Source organism: Glossina fuscipes, unplaced genomic scaffold (genome assembly GCF_014805625.2).
Source record: "Glossina fuscipes isolate IAEA_lab_2018 unplaced genomic scaffold, Yale_Gfus_2 114, whole genome shotgun sequence".
NCBI lineage: Eukaryota > Metazoa > Arthropoda > Insecta > Diptera > Glossinidae > Glossina > Glossina fuscipes.
The window spans coordinates 4,313,589-4,338,632 of NW_023998457.1; the positions used below are offsets into that span (position 1 = coordinate 4,313,589).

The 25,044-nt window shown below is 34.5% G+C and overlaps 1 protein-coding gene across 2 annotated transcripts; it reads right to left on the minus strand.

The window, feature by feature from the left end:
- Positions 1–393: 393 nt before the first annotated feature.
- LOC119640065 (glycine receptor subunit alpha-4) lies at positions 394–15,712 on the minus strand. Of its 2 annotated transcripts, XM_038037843.1 has the most exons (5): positions 15,622–15,712; positions 3,828–3,900; positions 3,261–3,715; positions 2,581–3,182; positions 394–922 (listed from the first exon to the last, which is right to left on the minus strand). In XM_038037843.1, the coding sequence occupies exons 2-5, from the start codon at positions 3,896–3,898 to the stop codon at positions 632–634; spliced, it is 1,419 nt and encodes a 472-aa protein (XP_037893771.1). In that variant the 5' UTR covers positions 3,899–3,900; positions 15,622–15,712; the 3' UTR covers positions 394–631. The 2 variants fall into 2 exon arrangements, with proteins under 2 accessions (XP_037893771.1, XP_037893770.1); XM_038037842.1 differs by lacking the exon at positions 15,622–15,712 and having other exon boundaries at positions 3,828–3,919.
- Between the last annotated feature and the right edge of the window lie 9,332 nt (positions 15,713–25,044).

Below are 25,044 nucleotides of genomic sequence, written 5' to 3' on the forward strand. Positions count from 1 at the left end.
TTTCAAAGGGTAAAGAAAAGTTTTCTCTCATTGTTGGGAATTAGATTCAAATGTAAATAAAAAGGAAAACAGTTTATAAAGGTATAATAAATTCATCCGAAGATATATAAATAAATAAACGTTTTTTTTTTTTTTTGTTAAAATTTATTATACATTCAATTAAATAATTTTTCGTTAAATTCTTACATACTTCACATAGGTTTGCAACTCACAACTACACATGCATTTCAATTCTAAAAGTGAAATTATTCTTAATATAAATGTTCTCCATTTTGATGTCTGTTTTATTCATTTATTTTTAATGACTGTACAATTTGCTTTTGCGATAAGCAAAATGAGTTTTAACAATAAAATATCATAAATAGTTATTGTAAGTATTTATCTTAGTATCTGTAGTATTTTTCTATTATTTCATATATTATTATCTATCATAATATTATATAATTTTCCGATCGTAAAAGTACTCGTTGTATTAGTATGGTAGTAATAGAGCTTTGTACATTTTTTGTTTTTTATTTTATTAACTATTAAAATGTAATATATCAACAAATTGCGACATGCGTTGTCGTATTTACATTTTTAGTAATCTTTGAAATGTTATTCAGCACAAGTTTTGTTGTTGATATCGGCTTTACAAATATTCATAAAATACAGCCCAATAAATTCCGTTCAGCGTGGCAAAGAGAGCCGGGAAAAGTACACGTGACGTACGATCAATATAAATGGCTCGTTTAAGACGTTGTTGTTGTGGCGTTAATTTCGGTTTTTCAGGTTCGGGTGCTGGTGGAACGGGTGGTACACGTTGGGGTGGTGGTGCCGGGGCGATAGTAGGATTCAAAATAATACGAGATTCTTGTCGCGGTATCCAAGGACCGTCAGCGTCTAATGGAGGTTTAATCACTCGTCGTGTAGTATGCATTACCTTAAGTCAAAAAGATGCATATAAAGAGAAAAATTTGTAATTAAATTTCTAATTAAAAATAAATTACGGATATATATGATATGTTAAACTGAACTCTCTTTATATTAAAAAAAAATTCGAATAGAAATCTTGAGCGAATAATTGGAAACTATAACCGGTAGCAGACGCAGATTTGATTAAATCGTTGGTACGTTCACAAAATAAACAAACAAACAAAACACAAAAAATTCGCACGTGTTATTTTATGATGATTCGAAGAAGGCTTTCCCTTCGATCAAACATGCATTCATCCCCCCTTGTACGTCTCCTGAATAGTTTTATACAATTTTTATAGGCGTGGCATTCGATTTTATCCTATTTTCAAAAAAAAAAGAATATTCTCTTTCCATATATATTCAAACAAATGGTTTGGTTGAAATGTAATATATATTCTTTTTTATATAAATGTATCAAAAATATGCATTCATCCCCCCTTGTACGTCTCCTGAATAGTTTTATACAATTTTTATAGGCGTGGCATGCAGAGATTGTAGCTAAGCGAGTAGGCAGGACAGAAGTAAGCCACAGCAAGATTCACTGAGCTTTTACGTTAAGCTAAACTAGAAACTTAGGTGGATAGTTCCGAAACGTTATATGTTAATTTCATAGAACCCCTATGCATTATAGGTACGAATTTTGTTTAAATTTCTCTTTATGGAAAACGAGAACATATATTTTTCAAGCAGTTTGTCGTCTCCTTCTCGAAAAGCTAAAAGTGCATGGTGAATGCGGTAAGACTTGGAAACAAAAAAATTCTTGACAAAAATTTTACTATATGTTGTTCGCGATGCTAGCGAAAAGATGCTAGATACTTTTTTTCCAATATCTCGTTCACGCTACTAGCGAGAAATGCTTAATAAATTTTTGCGATATTTCGTTTACGCTGCAAGCGAAAAATTGTTTGATAAATATTTTACTACATGTCGATCGCGCTGCTAGCGAAAAATTGATTCATGAATTTTTTGCGCCATTTCGTTCGCGCGAAAAAATGCTTGGAGCATTTTTTGCTATATTTCATTCAGGTTGCCAGCGGAGAATGCTTGATAAATTTTCGCGATATCTCGCTTACGCAGCAAGCGAAAAAATGTTTGATAAGAATTTTGATATCTCTCTCGCGCTGAGAATGAAAAAATGATTGATAAATTTCTTTCGCCATGTTAGCAAAAACCGCTGAATACACATTTTGCGATTTTTCGTTCACGTTGCAAGCGAAAAAACGTTTGGTAAATATTTTACTATATGTCTATCGCGCTGCTAGCGAAAGAATGCCCGATATATTTTTTGCGATATTTTGTTCACGATGCAAGCGAAAAAAGGTCGATAAATTTTTGCGAAATTTCGTTTGCGCTGCTAGCGAAATAATGCTTGATATATATTTTGCCATTGCATTGATTGTGATCTTTACGGTCCTGCTACGGTCCGGCTTTTGACGACTCTGCCGCGATCGGAGTAAGTCTCCGTGTTTAGCAAGTTAAATGCTTTGAGATGTTTTCTTAATAACTATATCAGTAAATATTGCTTCAGAAATGAGCTCGATTTTTCCTGCGTATTCATGTACAGTCATAGATTTGTCCCTTAAGTGCATATAGCTAACTGATTCATTTTTTAAACCGTCTTACCCTTTTATTTTTGACCATCTCATCGAATAATTTTTCAATTTTATCATCTGCGATTGGCTTCGGAGCTGGCTCCGGTTTGGGATCTGGTTCTTTTTTAGCTGGTTCTGCGGCCGGTTTAGGCGGGGGTGCAATGGGCTTTGGTATCGGTGTATCACTCAAGACAATATTGATTAAGCAATATTCCATTAAAGCCATGAACACAAACACCGTGCAGACAGACATGAATGCATCGACCGCTTTTAGGTAAGATACAGGGGGGAGAGATGATTGCGATTTCGCATGTTGCGTCGATAAAGTAAGCAATGATGTAACACCGAGTGTAACACGGGCTGGTGCCGCTTCGGGTTTTATCCAAAACGAAACCCACGACATTATAACAATCATGCATGTCGGTATATAAGTATTGAAAACATAGTATACCAGGCGTCTCTTTAGAGTGAAGACAACTTCTAGACAAGTAAAATTTCCGGTTGAATAGACTTGGGTGCAATCGGCGGTCTCATTGCGTATCAGTGCAACCTGCGGCAATTCAATATTTTCATCGACCACTAACGGTGTCGTTGGATCCCATTGAAATATCATATCGTCCGTAGTGTGAGATACTAGAAACAAAAATGGGGGAAAGAGAAAGTAGTTCAAGATATCGTAAAAGATGATCATATTCGATTTTGAAAACTTACAACTTTCCATTTGCAGTTTACACTCTTGCGTGTCGTGGGGATAAATTGCAAAGTTCATAATGCACGATAGCTTCAATGTCAACTTCACCATATACAATATAGTTTTGTCCTTGTAAAGCCACATATAATGATTGGGTATAGTCATGGTTTGAAATGTAACTGATTTAGCATTTTTGAAAAACGAATCTGGACGCCAGACATTTTTTAACCAATCAACTTCAAGTAAACGATATTCAGTTGTCATATTCTCAGGTAAACGTAATCGATGATCCTTCCATGTCTGAGCGAAAAATATATCGGCAACGTAAGTCATTGAATTTTCATCAATTGAATCTAAACCCATGACTGTGACGTGAAAATAAACAATAGTAGGTGCTCCTTCCTTTTTCGGCGGTCTCATCTTATCATATCGTTTTATATCTTCAGGTAATATATCGGTTATGGCTAGACTTTGCCTAAATTAGAAAAAAAAAATAAAATAAAAAATAAATAAATAAAAAAAGTCATTAAATTTTATTTGTTACTCGATGTCTTTGTAGTTGTGTGTTTTTAATGAGAAATACTTACTGAAATTCGCCTTGTGTGAATTGTTGTAAATTTATCGAGAGTATAGCAAATAAAACAATTTTCGAATCCATTGCTAGAAAATATAAAAACATGTAAGAAAATTATATTCGGTCATGAGAGAATATTTTACACCCATCATCGTCATCTTAAAAAAAAAGAGACTAAAAATAAAGGAAAACGACTACTTTTTTGTACTCTATAATATCGGATGGGCGTGATAGATTTTTGTCTTTTTTGCAGAATAAAAGTGTAAATTTGTATGGTGTGTATGTGTTGTACTTGATGAGAACAAGTAGTAAACACGGAAAGTGAAGGTATTCACCTGTTTGTTGCAGACGCCTGTGGGTGCTGTAGGCGTCTTTTATATCCATTTGGGTCATTTTAAAATTTGTTTGCAAATTTGTAAGGGATATCTTTATTTTTGTGGCAAGGAGAAAGTCTACCTAGTTTACATAGATAGTTGGACAGAGGGACAGTTGGACGGATGAACACTCGGTGTGTGTTGTATTTTATGAGTAACAAGCAAAAAACACGAGAAGCAAAGGTTGTTCACAGTGCTTGTCGCATAGGCATACGAGTGTTGTGGGCATGGCTTTTTACCGGTATGGAAGATTTTCAAATTCTTTTGTAAATTTGTGGGCGACATCTTTATTTTTGCGAGCGAGAGAATGTTTACCATACACATTAGACATTTGGGTAAGCGGACCGATGCACGGCCGAGCAAACAAATTTGTTCAGGTGCATTTCGATTTTGAAATTGGCAAAGCATTTGTATACTTTGCTGGAAGTTTGATGGTTGTTTTTGTGGTTTATAGAGGTATTGAAAAAAACCCAAATTTTGATAGACTAGATTGTGCCCATTTTCAATATTAACGGACCTAAAAAGTTTTTGCAAATTTGAAGTCGATAGATTCATTTTCGCGGCCATGGACAGACGAATAGATGGACAGATACTAAGACGGACAGACGGAGAGATAGGCAGACAAGTATGCTTAAATCGGTTCAGAATTAAATGCTGATCGTGAATATATATATATATATATATTTTGTGATGTCTCTGAAGCTTCCTTCTGGACGTTTCAAATGCCTTGAATAGTGAATATACCATTCTCCCCTCTGGTAATGGGTATAAAAAAAAACCTTTAAACTGATTGTTCAAATTTTTACATGATTTGCATCATTTACTAATGCTTTTGCATGCGCGCGTATAAGTTATTTATTAAATTTTTAGTATCTTTCATACGCCCGGGATACCTATATAAAAACAAACCAAGCAACAAAGTAGTAAATTCAATAATAACCTTAGTTAGAGAATGGAAGGTTTTCTGTTTTTTTTCTTTTTTTTTCCATTTTAAATATAAGGCATTACTACTAGTTCAATATCAACAGTAGTAGAAATCAAATCCGTTGTCTTTGGCATTGACTTTTCCCGCTCGATCTCTTTCAACCTGTTGTAAAGATTGCAGGAAAACACTTACGTATATATGCGTGCATGAATATATTTGTCATTGTTATATATATGATATGTAATTACCTTGGCGTCTCCTAGGATGATTTTTGTTTTGGTTTTTTCTCTAAGGAATAATATATATGTATATATATATATATATGTATATATGATGTAAACAGTGACACATACGCTCCTATAAATAACCCAGAAAACCAAATATTTTGGTTTAGTTTATTTAAATGCACGTGTGTATGATGCTCTTAGATTTTGCTCTATAACTGTCTTTATTTCCTTTCACTTTATCTATCTCTCTTCCTCGTATTCTCTCTCTCTCTCTCTCTGTCTTTCTCTAGAGAAAAGCTTTACTTTTTATTTGTCTTCTTCTAATAATTTTTTTTTTTTTTTATTACAATAGCGACTTAATTTACAATTAAAACCACTTAACATAAGTAGTTTGCGCTGTGTGTGTGCACTTCTGCTGAATACCGCAAAAAATAATAAAAAAAAAAAAAAAAAAGAACGAGGAAAAAAAGGAAAAACAAAACTGATGTGTTTCCCTCTCATTGAGTCGATGTTACGTTTTGTCCTCTTATAGTGAAATATGAAAAATACGTCATCAGACAAGGTCGGGTATTTTTAGTAGATAAAGCTTTGTAAGCGTTATTCGAAATGTGCATAAACTTTAGAAAAATTTAATGTTAAAGAAGAAGATTAATTAGAACTTTTATCGAAAATTTTATTTCATGAGAGAGGAAAATGTTATCAACACAACGCCTTATATTGCTTCCTTTTAATCCCTCCAATCAGTTATGATTTCGGTTTTCATAGCACAGCTATACTATTACGAATAATTGCTCACTGATTATATCTTTTTAGAAAACTATAATTATCGAGAAAATAACAAGTCACTCTATAAGTTTATACGATGGCATATATAGATGATCGTTTGACTTTTGATTGAATAGCGAACAAATTCATCAATGTCTGTCTTCTTCTGTGGTAATATGATCTCTTTGCATCGCAATACAAATATTATGTGGGCCTTTTTCACCAGTAGATGGTACTGCACCTATTAAGTAAGGCTATAGCTTTTGCAAAAGGTAACAATCCATTGATAATTATGCCCTACACCGATCGTGATATAAAAGTATATTAGGTTTGCGCGGATGTATGCAATAACCAGAAGAATTTGTAATAGTCCCATCTAATTTTGTACGTCCCTCTCGTTTTTAACGTACGTACATCTCGCAATTTTTGAGATATATTGATGAAGTTTCGTATACTGACATGTTTTGGCTGAAGGACGAATGCTGTTGACAATGATTCGGATCGGTCGACATTTTCGACCGCTCCCCATATAAAGCCTTACTTTGAGAAGTCGTTACATGAATAATTGCAGAGTGATATAGGGCGGATCATGCCCCATTATGGTGTTTTTACCTGTTAAGAAAGAAAAATGAAAACTATCCTCTAAAGAAGTGTTAAAATTCTGGAAAAATTCGCTTCATTTTATAACATCACTCGGCCCGTGGCCGGCAGTACTTCAAAAGCTGGTGAAAACACTAGTGGGGACGCTTTCTCAAAATGAGCAGAAAACAAATTGTTTGCTGCACCAGGAAAGATAATGAATTGTGTTCGGTTGATCCATGATTACAAAACACATACATCGATGAATTTCTCTAAAAAGATGTACATTGACAGTTCATCTTATGACATTGGTGCGGAATTAAAAATTGATCAGGAAACAATTTTGAATCCTTTATTAAAAGCTTTGGCTTTAAAACAAAGGTCATATTCAGATACCGCTTGAATTTCTAGTGAAAAATTGATTACATCGAGTATCCATCTACGAATCGCAGAAGAAGAGTGGATTGCATGCGATAATAATGTGCGAAAACTTCTCAAGATCGGGAAAGCTGTGCAAAAAATTGACAAAATCCTTATTGGCTCCGGGTCTAGTGGAATCGAAATGCATTCCGAATGGCTTCTGCTTAGGTAGGCGATTAAATCAACCCTTTACTCTTAAAAACTAATGACATTAAAGCTCGGGATTAATATGAAACGAGTCTTTATCCATTACGACATATCAGGTGTAATGGAACACTCCTAGATCCAATCTCGTCTTTAAAGATTGGAGAAGAAAAATATTTTCATGCATTCACGGTGCAGCCTCTATCTTGCCCCGACTGACTATAGTTTATTTCACGTTTTGCACAATTTTCTTAATGATTAAATAGTTGACTTCAAAAAAGTCCAGTGACGAACACTCGATTTAATTTTTCGCCTACATATCCTTATATATGCCGGAGACTCCATGAAAAATGTGCATTCGTGGTCGTTATAAATATTGAAAGCGATTTATCCTTATATGTCTGTCTGCATAATTGTTAAAGTAATGATGAACTATGTTCTTCATCTACTCGGATGATTAACGAGTCTGTTCACGGATTTGTTAAAATTGCAACACCTGCCAAAAATCAACTACAATGATCGATTCGTTGATGTCTTGTTGACCTTTAACAACGACTCTAATCACATTTTTTTCAATACCCTACGCTACTTGTGGTACAGGGTATATTAGGTTCGTGTGAACGTATGTAAAAGGGTTTGAGATAGAGCCATTTTTTGTTACACCGATCGATTCAAAATTATAATTTGAAGTGATCTAAGCCTATCTGTCCATCTGTCCATCTGATGTCTGTGCATCTAAAATCGTGTTTAAGCTACAGGTTTGAGATATTTTGACGAAATTTGGTACTGTTATGTGTTTTGACCCAAGGACATACCCAATTGAAAATGGTTCGGATCGGTGCACTTCCCATGTAATGCTTTATTTTTGAAAAGTTGCAATTTTCAAAATTTCTCAACCAGTGGCAATCTAATGAACCTCATCTCGTATAATGAAAATTGAAGTTCGCACAACAAAAAGGTAAAATTTTCAAGGCTTCATGATGAAAATTATATCTTAATAGTAATTTAACATAAAAAAATTAACTTCACCAAATTTGGACCATCTCGGCCTATTTTTTGGATCCTACCCTCTAAACTTTAATATGTTATCATGAAAATTAAGCCATAATTGTGACATAAAAAATGACATAGAAAGTTCTTAAATTTTGGAACTTCTTAGGCACAACCATTCTAACGCAACGCAGGAGTTCATTTGACCCTCATATGAAGCCACACGTCTTTGCGTATTTAGATGACATCATTGTTATTGGAAAGACGCTGAGGGAGCACCTAGCTGGGAATCAACGTGGAGAAGCGCGAGTTTATTAAGAGGAAGCTGAAATACCTGGGCCACGTAATTACCGAGCAGGGAATTCAAACAAAACCCGCGAAAACTGCAGCCAGATGCCGATACCCACGAGTACCCGCGACATCAAAAGGTCCCTTGGCATGGCTTCGTGCTACCGCCGATTTGTACCGGAATTCGAAGCCCTCTCGAAGCCGCTCACCGCATTGCTGAAGAAGGGGAAAAATTGGCGCTGAATCGAAGATCAGCAAACGGCGTTCGGGATTCTAAAAGCCAAGCTAACTCAGAGCCTCATTTTGGTCTGTTCGGACTTTACGAAGCAGTTCACCTTACAGGCGGACGTCAGCGATACCGGGCTAGGAGCCGTCCTGACGCAACAGATTGACAGAGAAGAACGCGTGATCGCGTATGCCAGCCGACACCTAAATGATGCCGAGAAAAACTACACCAAAAATTTATAAGAAAAATACATCAGATTTTCGTTTCAAGAAACCCTACACCAAGCAATAGCATGCTTTCGGTGGATATCTCAAGTCGATCTCGGTGTTGCATATATCCGCGCATATATATATATGTCCTCATAAGTGCTGTAATAAATGAAAAATTGCTTTCTCTGAAACTTATCGTATTACCCTCGTACAAGCGAATGTATGGGGATTACTTGAAAACACTCTGAATTCTTTATATTGAATTGATATCAACATTTGCGCTCGTATTGACGTTCACAATGAAAAACAATATATAAACATGTGTAAGTGTAACGAAATAGACATCGTATGTACACTGGGAATGTATAGCGAAATGTATGCATAAAATTTTTTCCAAAATTAATTATTTGCGTGTATAATTCTCATTATATACCTCATGATATAACGCAATAGACATTTCAAACACTTATAAAACAATAGATGAATTTACGCACATATTCACATACATATATTATATAAATCAATAAATTGGATAGTCTAGATGCTTGGGCACCATAAATGGGTTGATTCCAAGTGAATCCTGCATTTGTATGCAAATAAATTCTCGATTACTTTTTATAGTCGCTGTCGTGTACGCTTCTTTTTAGGCTCACAAAGAGCGTTGTCTTACTGCACAAAGCCACCTCAGGCGTTGCTGGATAGATGTTCAAGGGCTGAAAAACGCTTAGATATGTTCAATTTGATTATGATACGTAAGACGGTGCTACGATGGTCATGTCTTGTAAAACCTTATGCATTATTTCTCTGGCAGTTTCTAACACTTTCTTGTTGAATCTATTACGTAATAATTGCTGGAATTTTTTTGTAAAATTACTTAGTGTACAATCTATTTCGGGATGAATAAAGAAATTATCGACCAATGTTTGCTCAAATCTTAATAATATATCCTGCACTACTGTCGATTTATTCATCCATAGTCGCCGGTACAGAATCCATTAAACATTCATCAGCAGTTAGGTTTAAGAGGTGATCCTTGATTTGGCCACCAATAATCGTAAAAACATGTTGTCCAGCAAATACATTAACATTTATTATTTTCAAACAATCGAGCAACAGATTTGCTATATTAGCAAATACTTCCTTATAAGACGGCTTTAAACTTTTCATTAACTCTTTAAGAGAATATGAAACATTAAGTTGTGAGCATTCTTCATTCAATCATTCAATAATTCAATTGAAACTGCTTTCACTACCATTGGCATAATGCAATTTTCCAAAAGAAAATCACATATTTCCAAGGGATTATAACGGGCCTTGATATATGAAAAAAGAAATATTTTATTAAACGAAAGGTTTTTAAGGAAAATCGTTGCACGAACCTGAGAGAGAGCCATTAAAATATACTGCAATTGTCCCACATCTTTAGACACTTGAACAATAACGGTCTTTTGGCTTGCACTTATTGGTGTCTGAGGCAAAATCATGTCCCTAAAAATTCACTTGTCTCTTAGCAGCTCCGCCAGTATCCTGGGGCTGGTATATGAAATGTTTTATTGTTTAACTAACACACACACACTACACACATGAACGCATACCTAATGATCTCAAATTTTTTATATTTACAGTTGTTATGCCTTGTATATTAACAGTTACTTCAAGTTTAAGTTTGAGGTCGGAGGAATAGGATAGCTGTCGATGAGACTTAAGTCTACTAAGCACAGCCGCAGAAATTCAGCTGTCAGACGTTGACTTCCACAAAGCTGGACTTTTTTGAGAATATATTATGATCTCATTTAAATATCTAACAACAAAAGGAACAGGCGAAAAGTTTTTGTTGGTTTTTTGAACAAAATAAATTGACAGATTAATATGTTTCTCGAATCTAAGCTGACGAGTTCGTCGAAAAAACTTGAACTGAAATTCATGGAGGAAAATATAAGCGATTTCAAGAGGTGGACATAAGGTGTGAAAACAACTTTTTCTCAAAATAGCATATTCTAATGGCATCAAATATTTATTGATGACTGCTTCAGCTCGAAAAGTAAACCTTCACTGACACGCTTGCATATCCACAAATGTGTAAAAGTTGAAGGATAACAAGGGTAAGTGCCAGTGTTTATGCTGCATCGGTGCAAGCTTTTTGCATGAACTCCATATCGAAATAAGCCTTTACTTTCAAGTAATCGGAAATAGAGCAAGGTTCAAAATCAGGTGAATAGATCGAATGGTTCATCGTTAAACTGTGATCTACAGCTAGAACAACAATTACAAAAGTGGCTTTTTCTGTAAAATATCTTATCATCGATCGGTTTGCGTGGAGCGACGTGCCGATAGACCTTTTGGAAGAGCAAGAATTCGTTAAGAAGGCGATGAATTTTTGTTGCACATATTTAATTTTCTTTCCATCAATTTCAAAGAGAACTTTGGCCTTTGGCTCTCCAATGAGTTCCTACACAGCCTTTATATCGTCTTCAGTTAACACAAATTTCAATGTTAGCAAGTAGATTATCATATAGGTCTTCGTATGTACATCACTTATGAATTCTGGTGCAGGATAAACGATCATTCTCATCAATTTGTTTCATCCGTTAAAGAGTTTTAAAAGAAAAAGCTACATCAAAACGCTTTAAGATATTGCTTCTAAATATTTGATATCCATATCTGCACCGAAGGAGTAAAGACTTTACCGCTTACAGCATGTTTTGGCAGATGTATGTTCCTTTGCCATAAAAGCTCGGCGGAACATCAATGACATCAAATGACCAATTTAGAAGACCTTAGATAGATGGTGCCATTAGAACGGATTTTTTCGAGCAAGACCTGCTTATTCTTTTAACGTACCTTCCAACGGTATATGATAACTTCAGAAACCGTAATATGAACTAGATTAATTTCCACTCCATCTAGGAACTTTGTGGCGTTCGTTCACGAGCTGGATTTCCTAGAATCCATAAGGAGTTAATCCAAACGACGTTTGCAAAGAAAGAAAAATTTCCTAATTAAGTTGTTGCTTAGCGTCCCGCGCAAGTCAAAGTCTGATGGGCTATGGTCAAAACCACCTGGTTGGTATACCAATCTACAATATTTTCTTATTTGCCCTGCCGCGTTGTATAGTAGATAAGAAGTGCGACTGTTAAGTCAGCATGCCCGGATTGAATTTCCAGTGCCGCAAACCATACCCTTTACACGCGATTGGGATGCGGCCGCACCTAATTGAATTCCCCTTCGCACCTGTATGACAGTGAACGCACCTTAACTCGCTCTCCTCGCTTATTTCTCGCTGACCATCATTCTTCCCCGGTGACGGGGTTCCTTTCCTTGGAGAGCCTTCGAGGGTGTCGAGGGTCGTCAGCATGTAGACATGCTTACAACGTAGTCAGCTACTCAGGAGATATAGTACAATACCAATAGGTTGTAAAAAAGTTAACGACAGCGTAGTGATGGGTGCCTGGCATTGCTGGGTTGATTTTTGCTCCTGTAGTAAGGGTGGCTTCTCCGGAAGTATGGAAGATCCAAAACGCAAATATGAAATTATGAACATAACGACACACGCATGTCGATAATTCTGCACATGCCAAGAACTATGGAATCTACGGGGGTCAGGTTGACCGCCCACGTAAGTTCACGAGTGCCCTGCTTTGGTAGGTAGAGGTAGTCGAATTGCTTGAACTACCGATTGGTGCTTGCCAAGATCCTTCAGGAGGACGTTGCTTGGAACAGACTCGCTCACCTGCAGCATTGTCTTGCAAGGCTTAGGAGCGCCAAATTCACCTACATTATTTGCTTACACTTCTGGCGAACTTGCCTGATTAAGGATTTATGCCCGGTGCAGACGTTAAACATTGACATATTGTCTGGCCGGCTTATGCATGTAGAGGGAGCATTCCTTGAGGGATTCATCACAAATATTTTCTGCTAAATTGGCGGAGAAACATATGAACTAATCGCATACAAGTGAAATAAAATATCTTGTCTGTTCGTCAACTACGCCTACGCCTTTAATCGATTGTTCGTCGTCTTTTCATTCTGAACGTTTCTCACGCTTTGACCTCGAATAGTTTCCCATTTATAAAGTTGGACTCATTTCATTTTCAATTATCAATATTCGTACGATCAAAGAAGAACTCGTTTTGACAGGTCGTATGTAACAGATTCTTTTTGCGCAGGTGGGATGGCATTTAAACGTTAGGTGACATAGACCACTTGATTTCTTCACCGCCGAATTGCGCCAAATTGCTTGCCGAAGACCGTTTGCATTTGAGTGAGCATCTTGAAAATTAAACGATTCGCAAACTCTTCCGCCGTGAAACGGTCTCCGCACGACTGATAACTTTACAATGCGTTTCGAAAAAAAGAGGTAGAAAGTGATCAGATATGCTCGCTGTTTCTACTAAGTTCAAAAAGAAGTGGCTGTTAACAAACAAAATTATTTGAGAGTTTTGCGTTCGCATGAAGTTATTCGGTGGAACTATAAGCACAATCGATACCTCTTGATCTTTGCATCAGGATAGCGCACCTTTTCACAATGCATTAGTTTTTCCAGATAGTTTCGACGGAAATTCTGCTGATTTTGTTTCAGAAGAGCCTTACGCCCGTGGCGATCTTTTGGTTACTCTTGTAACTAAAAAAACCGTCTCGGGGATGCTGCTTTGATTCGATAGACGAATTCTGCTTTGATTCGATAGACGAATTAAATCCGAAAATTTGGATCCAGGCAATTTAAAAAAAAAAATTACAGCGTTAGACAAATCGTCCCGATTTAAATGGGAAAGTCTTCTGATCGCGCTAGATATGCCTTATGGATCCCTATGAAAGTTTTCTTTAAATTCACTTAATGTTCGACTCTACTTAGATGTGAAAGAGGAAGAGTGAAGAAAGAGCCGATATCTGTTGGTATTCTTCAAAGGAATTGTTGCGCAGAGTCGATAGCTTGTGGCATCTTCAATGAATGCGACATTCACAGTTCTCTTCTCATATGCTGATGTTTCATATATGGAATTTGTCTCGGAAGGTTTCGAAGATGGCGAAACATTGATATTTTTTTTACTTTTTATTTTGAAAATGGCAATAGGTGGCCCGGGCTTTTATAAGGTATCGTATGAATGTGTAGAATAAGTCTTAATAAATAATAATAAATAATATAAATAAAAAATGTAATAAAACGTGCGCCTATTTTTAACCCTTCTGGGTGCTATATATACGTCCGCACTAAATTAATTCACACTGTATCACAAGCGGTGTGGAATATAAATGCAATTATATATATTATATATATGTGTATAGATAACACGTTGGTCAATAATTCGTTGGACTAACGCATGGGTATACTTTTGAATAAAAAATCGATATTATTTTAAGAAAGCGTCCAACCTTAAACACGCTTGTGAGAATTTCATATTATCGCGACCATTTATTTGTACATTGCAATGATTTTCGCGAAGCTACGTTTGTTATTTATAAGGTAATGGAAAAATTCGAACTTTGCATCGGTTGGCAGTTTTGTGAAGCATTGCCTTTTCCATGGTCAAAATACTGTTTAAATTCCGCATTGCTCTATTGTCCGACGAAGGCAACATTTTGTCAGTGATTTGCTGACTTTCATAGAATTCACACAGCTACCGATAATGATAAACACGATGGATGCCGGAAAGATTTGATTACACCAGGAAACTTTGATAAATCGAAAAAATTATTTTCGATGAAAGAAAGAAAAAGCTGCGAGAGATAGTTGACAAAATCACGATGTCAAAACCCAGTGAGTTTACTATTTTGACACCTTAGAAATAGAAAACATTTTTCCAAATGTTTTCAGCGTGGGATGCATTGGGGGTAGCTACAATAAGTGCTTAGTCGGTGAAGGAACAACACTTAGCGATTAAGCACACAACGATTAGGCGGCATAAGCTGCATATCTCTTTCGCATTGCTCACTTCTTCCTGGCCGCACCGTGTTACACACGTAGGAAACATCTACCGAGTGATTGGTCAACTTAAAAAAAAAAAAAAATCGTGGCGCGAGTCGATGGATACAGCAGCAGCAAATGCTACTGCGGCACGCACTCAAAGCTGGAAAGTATGCTCCAAAAAAAGAAAAAGAATTATATTAAAACTCGTGCGAAAACTGTAGCCTATTTTGAAGATCCTCGCAATTTGTGTTATAGCACACCCAGGAGCATCCTTAGGAAAGCGAGACGATGCAAGTAAATGAAATCAGCTTTTGTTCTTCTTAGTTTCGGGAATTATTGACCAATATATTCTAGGTATTATATATGCATGATATTTAATTTTTTCTTTTTTTTAATATCAAGCTTTGTGGACGTTATATACGTCCATACAAACTTAATATACCTTGTACCACAAATGCTGTAGGGTATAAAAAATGCACCTAAACCTATGAAAATGTTTAAGTTCGCTACGAATAAAAATGCAGTAACCTGCGAGACCGTTAAATTATGGTTTGCGAGATTTCGAGCAAAAAATTTTGTTTATAAAAATGATGAAAATTGTACGTCCTTACGTACCCTATTCGTTTAATAAAAAGATTTAGGATCGGTTGTTGCTTTAAATTTTTTTGCGATGTTTTCTTTTATTTTGTTTCTCTAATATTACTTGTATTAAATTAAAACTTTAAAAAAAAATTTTTTTATCAGCTATAACTTACCGTTAAAGGAAAGTCCTAAGATGATTTTAAAGATTTAAAGATTTAAAGATTTTATTTATGATATTTATGTAGCATTCGGAAGCATTTACTTAATTATTTATTTTTCGTTTTTTTTTTCTTTTTTTGATTCGGTAATTGATTTACTTTTTTAAATTTGCTTAAAATCTTTAAAATTCCTAAAATCAAAAATTTGCTTATTAAAATTTTTTCACACATGCACATACGCACACATTATTATTACGATGATTATTTTTAGTGTTATGTAATATCTAAAATCGATTATGGATTTTATAGCTCATTTACGATTACGATTCGATTGCTAATAAAAAAAAAATATATATATTTTTTTTAATAATGAAATTTTTTTATTTTAATTTTTAATTGAATTTTTTCAAAAGACAAGCTTAAGAAAAATTTTATAATAATTTATTATAGTATTTATTTCCATATTTCTTTGTTCAAATGCTTTTTTGAGAGGATCCTTTTTCTTTTCAACGAGTTAACGACCAGTAACGTTGAAATTTCACCTTAAACTGGCAGTTATTCGATAACGATTCGAATTCAAAACCTTGCAGCGTCTTCTGCCGTTTTCTATTAAGTGTTCCTTACGTTTGCGTAAGCGCTTATGGGTGTGCGAATATGAATATGTGTATATGCATGTGTTTGCATATATATGCGCATATACATAAGCATGGGCTTTGATAATGAGAATAACGATGAGGAGTGACATGAAATGTTTATAAAAATTAAAAAGAAATTTTCTAAAGACTTTTGCTCGCAGAAACTATTTTTATTTTGCACTTTATTTCTATTCTCGCGCGCCACGCTCCCACAAAGGCTTGAAAATTTTTATTTATTGGTAATAACTGTTAATGCAAATTTATATTGAAAAGTGTCAAAAGTTTAGTTCTACGCGCATGCTTATAAACAACTACTGTTATATTAACATGTTTATAAAAAAAAAAAAAAAAATACACAATCTCAAAAAAAAGAATTATTGTGTTTAAGAAAAAATTAAAAAAATAAACATTGATATATATGTATATATTTATATTTATAGAAAAAAAATATATATACATATATCAATGCATGTGCATATTTATGTATGTTTAAGTGTATACGCATATATATACACGTGTATATTTATATATATATAGACGTATCTATTTTTTTTTTTTAATTTTTTCTTAAAAACAAAAATTTTTTTTTTAATTAAATATAAATTTCTATTTTATTTAATTTTTTTAAATTTTCAAATTTTAAAGTAAACAAATTTTTTTTTTTAATATTTTTTCTTATTTTAAGTAGTCTTGCGATTTATTTTTAGTTTTCCGTTTATTTGTGAGTAAATGGGAAAAGTGGAGAAGAAAAAATAAATTAAATAAATAAAAAATTCAATTTTTAATGAAAAATCATGTCCTGCCTGAGTTAATATTACTTATTATTTGCTTAGCTAGCTGCAGTCACTTAACATAATTTTTATGCCGCACAAGTACAAGCAAGCACACACACATATACATAGCTTGACATTGCCCATCAATAAATAGACTTGAATTTGGTGCATAGTAGTCTTCTTCTTTGTTTATTGTTTCTTGTTCTTGTTCTTCTTCCTCGTCTTCTTTATGTTACGACTCGTTATAATGTTAGTGGCACTTTCTCAAGTGACTTGAGATGCTGCTGGTTTTCTAAGAAAAAAAAAAAAAAAAGTTCTTTTCCCCCTTAATATTAGTTGGCTTACGTAGTAACTGGTTACGTGATTTAAAAGGCTTTTGACAACGCACCATACTTTCGTCACTTTACGTTCTATCCCTTCTCTTCTTCTTCGGCTTTCAAATCAATGTCAAATTATGTATTTTCTTTCCCATCACCTTATCAGCTTCAAAACAAAAAAAAAATTTTTTTTCCAAACATATATACACGCATACATGCAGTTATATCATTGATAGGCGTAAATAGCGGAAACGATTTGTGCTTAACAATATTTGAATGATCTTCAATATATCTCTGGCAATTGCAATTATAATCTCAAAGTGTAATCTGAATTATCAAGAAAAAAAAAAAAAAAAACAAACCATTAAAAACATTATTGTCGGACAGGGCAGGCCCTACACCAATTTGCCTTCGTTAATCATTAATTTTGGCAATAATGCACCAATAATGTCACATTATTTTCAGGAAAGCCCGCGTATTGAAGGGTGCCCAAAACATCACATGACGCGAACCAAATTTGGGAAAAGCTCTTTGCTTTCTAATAATTTTATTATTTTTCAGTTTCCGTCATAAAAAACTAGAAATTAGGCTTTCTCTCCATATGAGGGTTTATTTTTCATGATTTGTCCTACTTGCCAGGGTCTAAAAAAAAAACCTGTCTAATCCAAATTGTTTATCGTAAATTTTTTTGGTTAATTTGCCACTATGGAGCAATTTTGATCATAAAATAAAGGGCTTACAATTTATAACAAAACGTATATGAAATGGAGTACAAGAAATAGACCAATGTGGTCCACTCAATTTTTATACCAAATTATTACTACAAACTTATTATCTTTTAGGCATATAAGGGCCTATATATCCTGAGAATCCTTATATCCGGTGATATCCAAAAAATAGACCTACTTGGTCCAAATTCGGTAAGGGTGATTTCTTTATCTTTGGATAGATATCTGTCTATATCTTCATTTACTATTATAAAGAAGTACAAGAAAATTAGATCTTTTTACCATATAAAGTAACATTTCGGTACAGTTTTCGTAGGAACGATTATAAGAGAGCGGGTTCGCAAAATTGACCGACTCGAACCAATTTCGAATGTCGAGACACTACTATTTGGTGACTTTTATTGAGAAATTTTGAAAATTGTAACTTTTTCTCCTAGTAGAGACTTTTTAAAATAAGGCGTAATGTTGGAAACCGTGGAAAAAGTTGTCCGATCCAAATTATATTCGTGCTTGGCCCAAAATGTGTCAGGGTATCAAATTTCATCAAAATATGTTGAAAATTTTCGACGGACTTTAGAGAGATAGACGGACAAGCTTTACTCGATCGGAATAATAAAAGATGAATGTATCTTAAGCTCTTCTGTGCGTGGTATACGCCCGCATAATTTAATATAGCTTGTACCACAAATGTTGTAATATGCAAAAATAGGGCTTTCCTCTTCGTACCCTACACCAGAAGGACTCGAGATTGATCCATACTTTATTATACCGATCAACTCAAACAGTGATTCTGAATCGAAGCTGCTCTGCCCCTTTGTCTGTGTGTCCGTCCCATATTTTTTTGTTCAACCTGTAGGCCGCACTTTTCGAATTATTTTGATGTAATTTGATACAGTGCCGTATTTTGGCCCAAAGACGATCGCTATTGGAAATAGTTTGGATAGCACCACTTTTTCAAGCTTTATATGTGTAACTGCAGGGTGACGTAGTGGTGGACCATGACCCACTATTTTTACTTGATATGGTCCTTACTGACACTTTTAATTTATTTTTACGTATTGGGGGAGCTTGGCAGTCTTTTAGGTTTAGTTTGGGAATAGATTTACTTTGAAATCAATAGTATAGACGCATAACTCTAAACTTAGCGCTCTACTAAGTTATTTAAGCAGTTCCGTAGTATTCGGCAAGTTATTATTAATATCAATGACTACACTTGCCGAAAATAGAATTTTTAAAAAGTGCTTTATATTTAGGAATCTCCTCTCCTCTCTTGTAACATTCCTAGAGAGCGTAGCATGCTATTGCGCGAATAAAGCGCGAAAGGTAAACTTCAAACTTTATCACTCTAAAGATAACTTGGTTTCTTTAGATATCTCTCGAGGCAGTCAGTTTGGGTGAGTGATATTAACTGGCTTCTAGCCTTCAAAACATCCAATGTTATTTCATTCGCATGGGGTACCTTAAACTATACGCCCTGAGGTGTCGTTTAGTGGAAAAATTTAATTTGCTTTCAGAACAATTCCTCTACCCCTACCTTTAATTGTAATAACAATTTCGAGTCAATTCCGAGTGATCTACGGGTCGCCTTAAATGGCGGGTAAAGGGTTGCAGATCTCTTTTTTTTGTTATAGTTTGTTCAGGAAATATCGGCGATGCCCGTAATAGGATGATGGTTAGAAGAATGTAGTGAGAGGCCTATATTCTACATCCTACATCCTACACTTACGATATAGGATATGCTAAGTTTGTGCGGACGTTTTCAATACCCCGAGAGCATTTGAGATATACCCACCTTTTTTTTCAGCACTCCTTGATGAATCTCGTTCATGATAACAATTTGGCAGAAAAATTAACTTTACCGAATTTGGACAATGCTGCCATAGCTCAGCCTATATAATGATTCTAATGAAAGATAAGGTTCCGTATGCAAGAAAAGTCTAATTTTTAATATTTTATAATGAAAATTAGTCCTTCGGGTATTCGGACCACATAGAGGTATTTTTTTAGACCTTACCAGCCATCTCTTAGCCTTTTATATAGGAATAATGTATAATTGTTGGTGTATTATTAACTAAGCGAAGTGGTGCAGGGTACCGAATTGTTGATCTTGCTCGACTATGGCATTCTCACTTGTTTTACCAACCGATATGTTTGAAATTTCCAATCGATATTTTCGAACGACAACGATGAAAACGCAACGTGATAAGACCCATTCTTTATATGTGAAAAATCTTAATGGCTTAAGCGCCATTAAAACATATTTTCCATCATAGAGAAGTTTTTTTGTAAGAATATAACTTTTTTTTTGTCCGCTTGAGTGGCCGAAGAGAAAGAAGAAGAGAAAAAGAGATCTCGACTAACAACTCAATACTCCCGGTTTCAAATCTCAAGTGGGTAGAACAATTAATGACGCCGACAGCCTCAGATGCTAGTGCTTTAAGACTTTAGCCTTAGAAATTATTTCTCGGGCTAAATTAATAATAATAATATTTTTATTTATATTTTATTAGTTTTATCGTATTTTAAATAAAACGTTTGGATTAGAAAATGTTTCTTGTGTTCCTACTCAGCAGTCGAATGGTGTATAGCCAGTTGTTTTGCAATCGCAAGTTGTTTAGAAGGGAGTCACCCTCCACTGTGAACCGCAAAATGTCATTATTGAGGATCTTCTTCGAGTTCGCCATCCGCGGACGGAAATCTGGTAAAAAATGCCCACGCCTCACATAAGTTTCTGCAAGCAACCGATATGATGCTGCCTTTGCGGAGCTCATAGCAAATTGCAATGTCTTTAACCACTCTCTCGACTTCGCAAATAACTGGTGAAACTGGTATTAAAATTATATCTCACATAAGCCAACACATGTTAGATAAACAATAAAACCTCGCATGACGCATTTTACATGGTTGTCTTGGGTTGGCTAATACCTTTTTTACTTGTTTGGCAGTAAAATACAACAGCACTTCCCTACTAACCGATTATTTACGATCTATCCTATTAAAAGACAATAAGTAAAAGTTATTCGCAAAGTGAGGCAAATAAAAGCGATTAATGGCTTCCAACATTACGTCAATATTGGTATGATGTTTATATAAATAAAGAACTAAAGGTAATTTCTTAAATTATGTTAAAAAACATAAGTAATTTTATTTCTTAATCGTAGACCCTGTACCCTGTACATAATGACTTTTTACATCGCTTGTGGCACAGAGCATATAAACTTCTGCAACAAGTGGAAGAGCTTAAGATAGATCCACCTTCTATTATACCGTTCCATTCAAAATCATAATTTGAATTGATCTAAGCCTGTCTGTCCATCTGTCCATCCGATATCTGTCCATGTAAATTTGTGTTTAAGCTAAAGATCGCAATTATTGAGATATTTTGATGAAATTTAGTAAAATGACGTGTTTTGGCCTACCGTGGAAGATGGTTTGGATCGGTCCCTGCATAAGGCCCTTGTATGGAAAGATTTTCTTGAAAAAAGGGGCAAAGGAATAGTATTTCGGCGTTTTAAATTGACTTGATTAAACTTGATCGTATCACCATAGCAAACCTCAATTGTCTCACCTAGAAATGATACGAAGCAATGAATGAAGAGCGAACGGAGGCGGAATGATAATAAAAAGTTTGCTTGAAGAAGAATTGAAAAAATCTAGTGACATGAGATTGCATTTGCATCCACAATTGGTTCAACTATGCAACTACCAAGTGTGAAATATGTTTTCTTTCTTTGCTCATGAGGCCGTAAAGTGAGCAAATTGAGAACGAGAAAAATTCCTAAAGAACGCTGCAGTAGCAGTTTGTTGTGATCACTGCCATGATATGAAAATTAAAATTGGCTCGTCAGTGAATGTAAGTTGCCCAAACCTGGTTTAGGAGAATAACTACTGTTGCGTACAGTTTATGGATAACGCTTTCAAAATGAAAAAGTCATTTCGCATGGTTCTTGGTCTGTCCACACAAACTGAATACACTCTACCACTTGAGATGCAGGATATAAATCTATCACGAGCAAATAGTCGAAATCGAACTGTAATTGCAAAGATCTCAATTTCCAGATGCCTCTCACCACTGTCTCGACGACTTCTTATATTGAAAATGACTTGGATCTTAGTTCTACCTTTTGAAAACTTCTAATGTTGACCGCACGATTTGAATGGCTGACTAAATTTCAACACTGAGTGATTTGAAATCTTGCCGTGTTCACGATTTTCTTGGGTAATTCTACAAATATTCGATTGAAAGGCAAGTTCTTGTACGGCGGCAAAAATGGAAAAAATTTGTATTAAACAAGAATTTTCCAAAAAAATAGTTCTGTTAATCTATTCTGTCTGTTTATTCTATTCTGTTAATCATTTCTCTACCAAAGCCTGGAAGCTTAAATGATGAAAAAGAGGCGAAACAAAATTGATATCAATCGATCAATTTCGGGCGGATATGGTTCCTTTGAGAAGTTGCCAACTGTTGACGAGGCTTGGATCTACTACGTCTAGACCGAAGCTTTTCACATCTAAATGGCGGCTTTTTAGTCATTTACAAGGACGCTAGTAAAGTCTTCTTTGCTTCGAACAATTCAGCCTGAGCTTTTAACGGCAAACACAATTGACAAACATACTACTTATCTACATTTTTTTATATAAACAACCACTCATTGGATGTTCTGTACTCACGTAACACAGTGACTGTCAGAAAATGAGAAATAGAAAAGGGATAGAGAGACAATGGCCGCAGTCTACTGAGTGTGTGCCCAATCTTTACGGACTAAGCACTCCCTACAGATAAAATCAAAGTAGACCAGACTTGAGATTTGTATCTGCGAACACTAATTTGGTTCCTACCTACGCGGTTAGAAATGAGAATAATATATATATATATATATATATGAAGATTGTTTCTCATCGATAATTCTTACCTAGCCTGCCATGCCATCAAGCATCAGTTTCGATTAGCTATGGCAGCAACCCATCTTACGGGCGCTTTGTGATATCTCTCTCTAACATCTAATATTCGCCTGCGAATCTCAAATTCAACATTTTACTGTGATGTTGTAATTAAAGAAAATAAGTTCATGAAATTTTTCCTTACCTATTGATTGTTAACCTTGCATTTTATTTTTATTAATGGAATGATAAAATTATTAACTGCTTACATTGAAAAGTAATAAGTAAATAATAGGTAATAGGTACGAACATTATGGAACGGACAACGCTGGCTATTACATACCCTAAACTATTTCGCCTAGAACAACGATTCGCTCGTTTTGATAATAATAATCCAGAAAGCCCGCATATCGGAAGGTTAGATTTTCTCTCCGTATAAAAATTTGCCTTTCGTGGTAACGCTTATATATGCTGAGGTCGAAAAAAGAATAGATCTATGTGATCTAAATTCACCACCGTTGATTTTTTTTGTCTAAAACACTACTATGGGTTATTAAGATATCATGAGATATCTTATAAAGAGTGGGGGAGATAGATGAATTCAAATTAGGTCCACTTCATTTTTTACTAAATCAAGAAAAACGTATCATAATAAAAAAAATTAACAAATTAGGTCTTTTTGGCATATAAGTGATTACATTTCATAAGAATCCTTAAATGCGGTGGTATCCAAAAAATAGATCTACGTGGTCCAAATTCGCTAAAGTAGATTTCTTTTCATGATATCTGGAAAAAATTCGACTTATTTGCTATGTAAAGCTTTAATTTCCATAGGAACGATTATAAGCGAGATGGTTCCACAAATTCTCCTGCATCAATCGATATAATAAAAGTTGGGTCTTTTTTAACCCGTTCTGGGTGTTACAAACGTCAACACTAATTCAATATACTTTGTATCACAAGTGGTGTAGGGTATAAATATTATTTTAAAAAAGGTCATAGGTGTCGGATATTTTGAAATATTAAAAATAAATCAAAATTACTTTTTGCTCTATATTCAGAAAAACGAAAAAAAAAAACAAAAAAAAAAAAAAACTGCAGAATTATTATACTTAACCTCCAGCCTGTGTTCATAAGTTTTGCCACCTTAAAAGTTTTACAAATATTTCAATTCAATTCCTTTTACTCGCTTATACAGATACAAGTTTCATGTACATTTATATATTTAGCTACACGCACACACACACACACACACACACATATATATATATATATATATGTATATATAAATATATGTATGTATATATATATATGTATATATACGTATATATGATTATATTCATACAAATGTACAGATATTTGATATAGTGTTAGGCCAGGCAATAGAAGATAGTGTAATGCCTCTTGTTATTAAATTATCCATCTTTCTCAGAAATGCGATAATAACACACTTGAGATTTAACACTTTAGAATCCTTTTTACTATTCAAGGTTCAAGGCATACAGACAAACGCTATAGATATATACATACATATATACGTACATACATACATATAAACATACATACACACATATATATATATATTAGTGTGTGTGGTTGCTTATAACCACGGTTGTATTTTTCTTTAAAAGAAGAACACAAAAAAAAAAAGAAATTCTAGGAAAGAAATACAACAACAAAAAGAAATCCTAAATAGAAAAATTTTATGATGAAAGTAAAAAATGTTTTGCTGATAGTGTCTTTAGTTTTCATTAAATAAAATAATGTAATATTTTTAGTTTTTAAAAGGGGGCACCGCATGCAAAGAAAGATCTGAGCGTTTTTATGAACAAACTTAATAATAATCTCTCTGTACGATATGTGTCGCAACGCTTTGCATAATTTCTTCAACAAATCTAAGCATAAAATAAGGTTAAGGCTGCATGTTAGAAAATATGATGTGCGTATGCGTGTATGCGTATGCGTAATTCTTTTTGAAAAGTGATTTATTTATTATACGTTCGAACAATTAATCACCTTGGAAAGCGTTAAACTTGATATTCCTCTTTTTTTTTTTGGACGGGTTATGTAAAATATTTATTTTATAAAAAACTTCATTTTTATG

Bases quoted from the DNA above. Each gene is read 5' to 3' on its own strand.
- LOC119640065 (XM_038037842.1), bottom strand. From the start codon at position 3,919: ATGTTTTTATATTTTCTAGCAATGGATTCGAAAATTGTTTTATTTGCT. The intron at 3,716-3,827 runs GTAAGTATTTCT...TTTCTAATTTAG, and splicing joins TTCACACAAGGCGAATTTCA to GCAAAGTCTAGCCATAACCG. The intron at 923-2,580 runs GTAAGACGGTTT...TTTTGACTTAAG, and splicing joins AGATGGTCAAAAATAAAAGG to GTAATGCATACTACACGACG.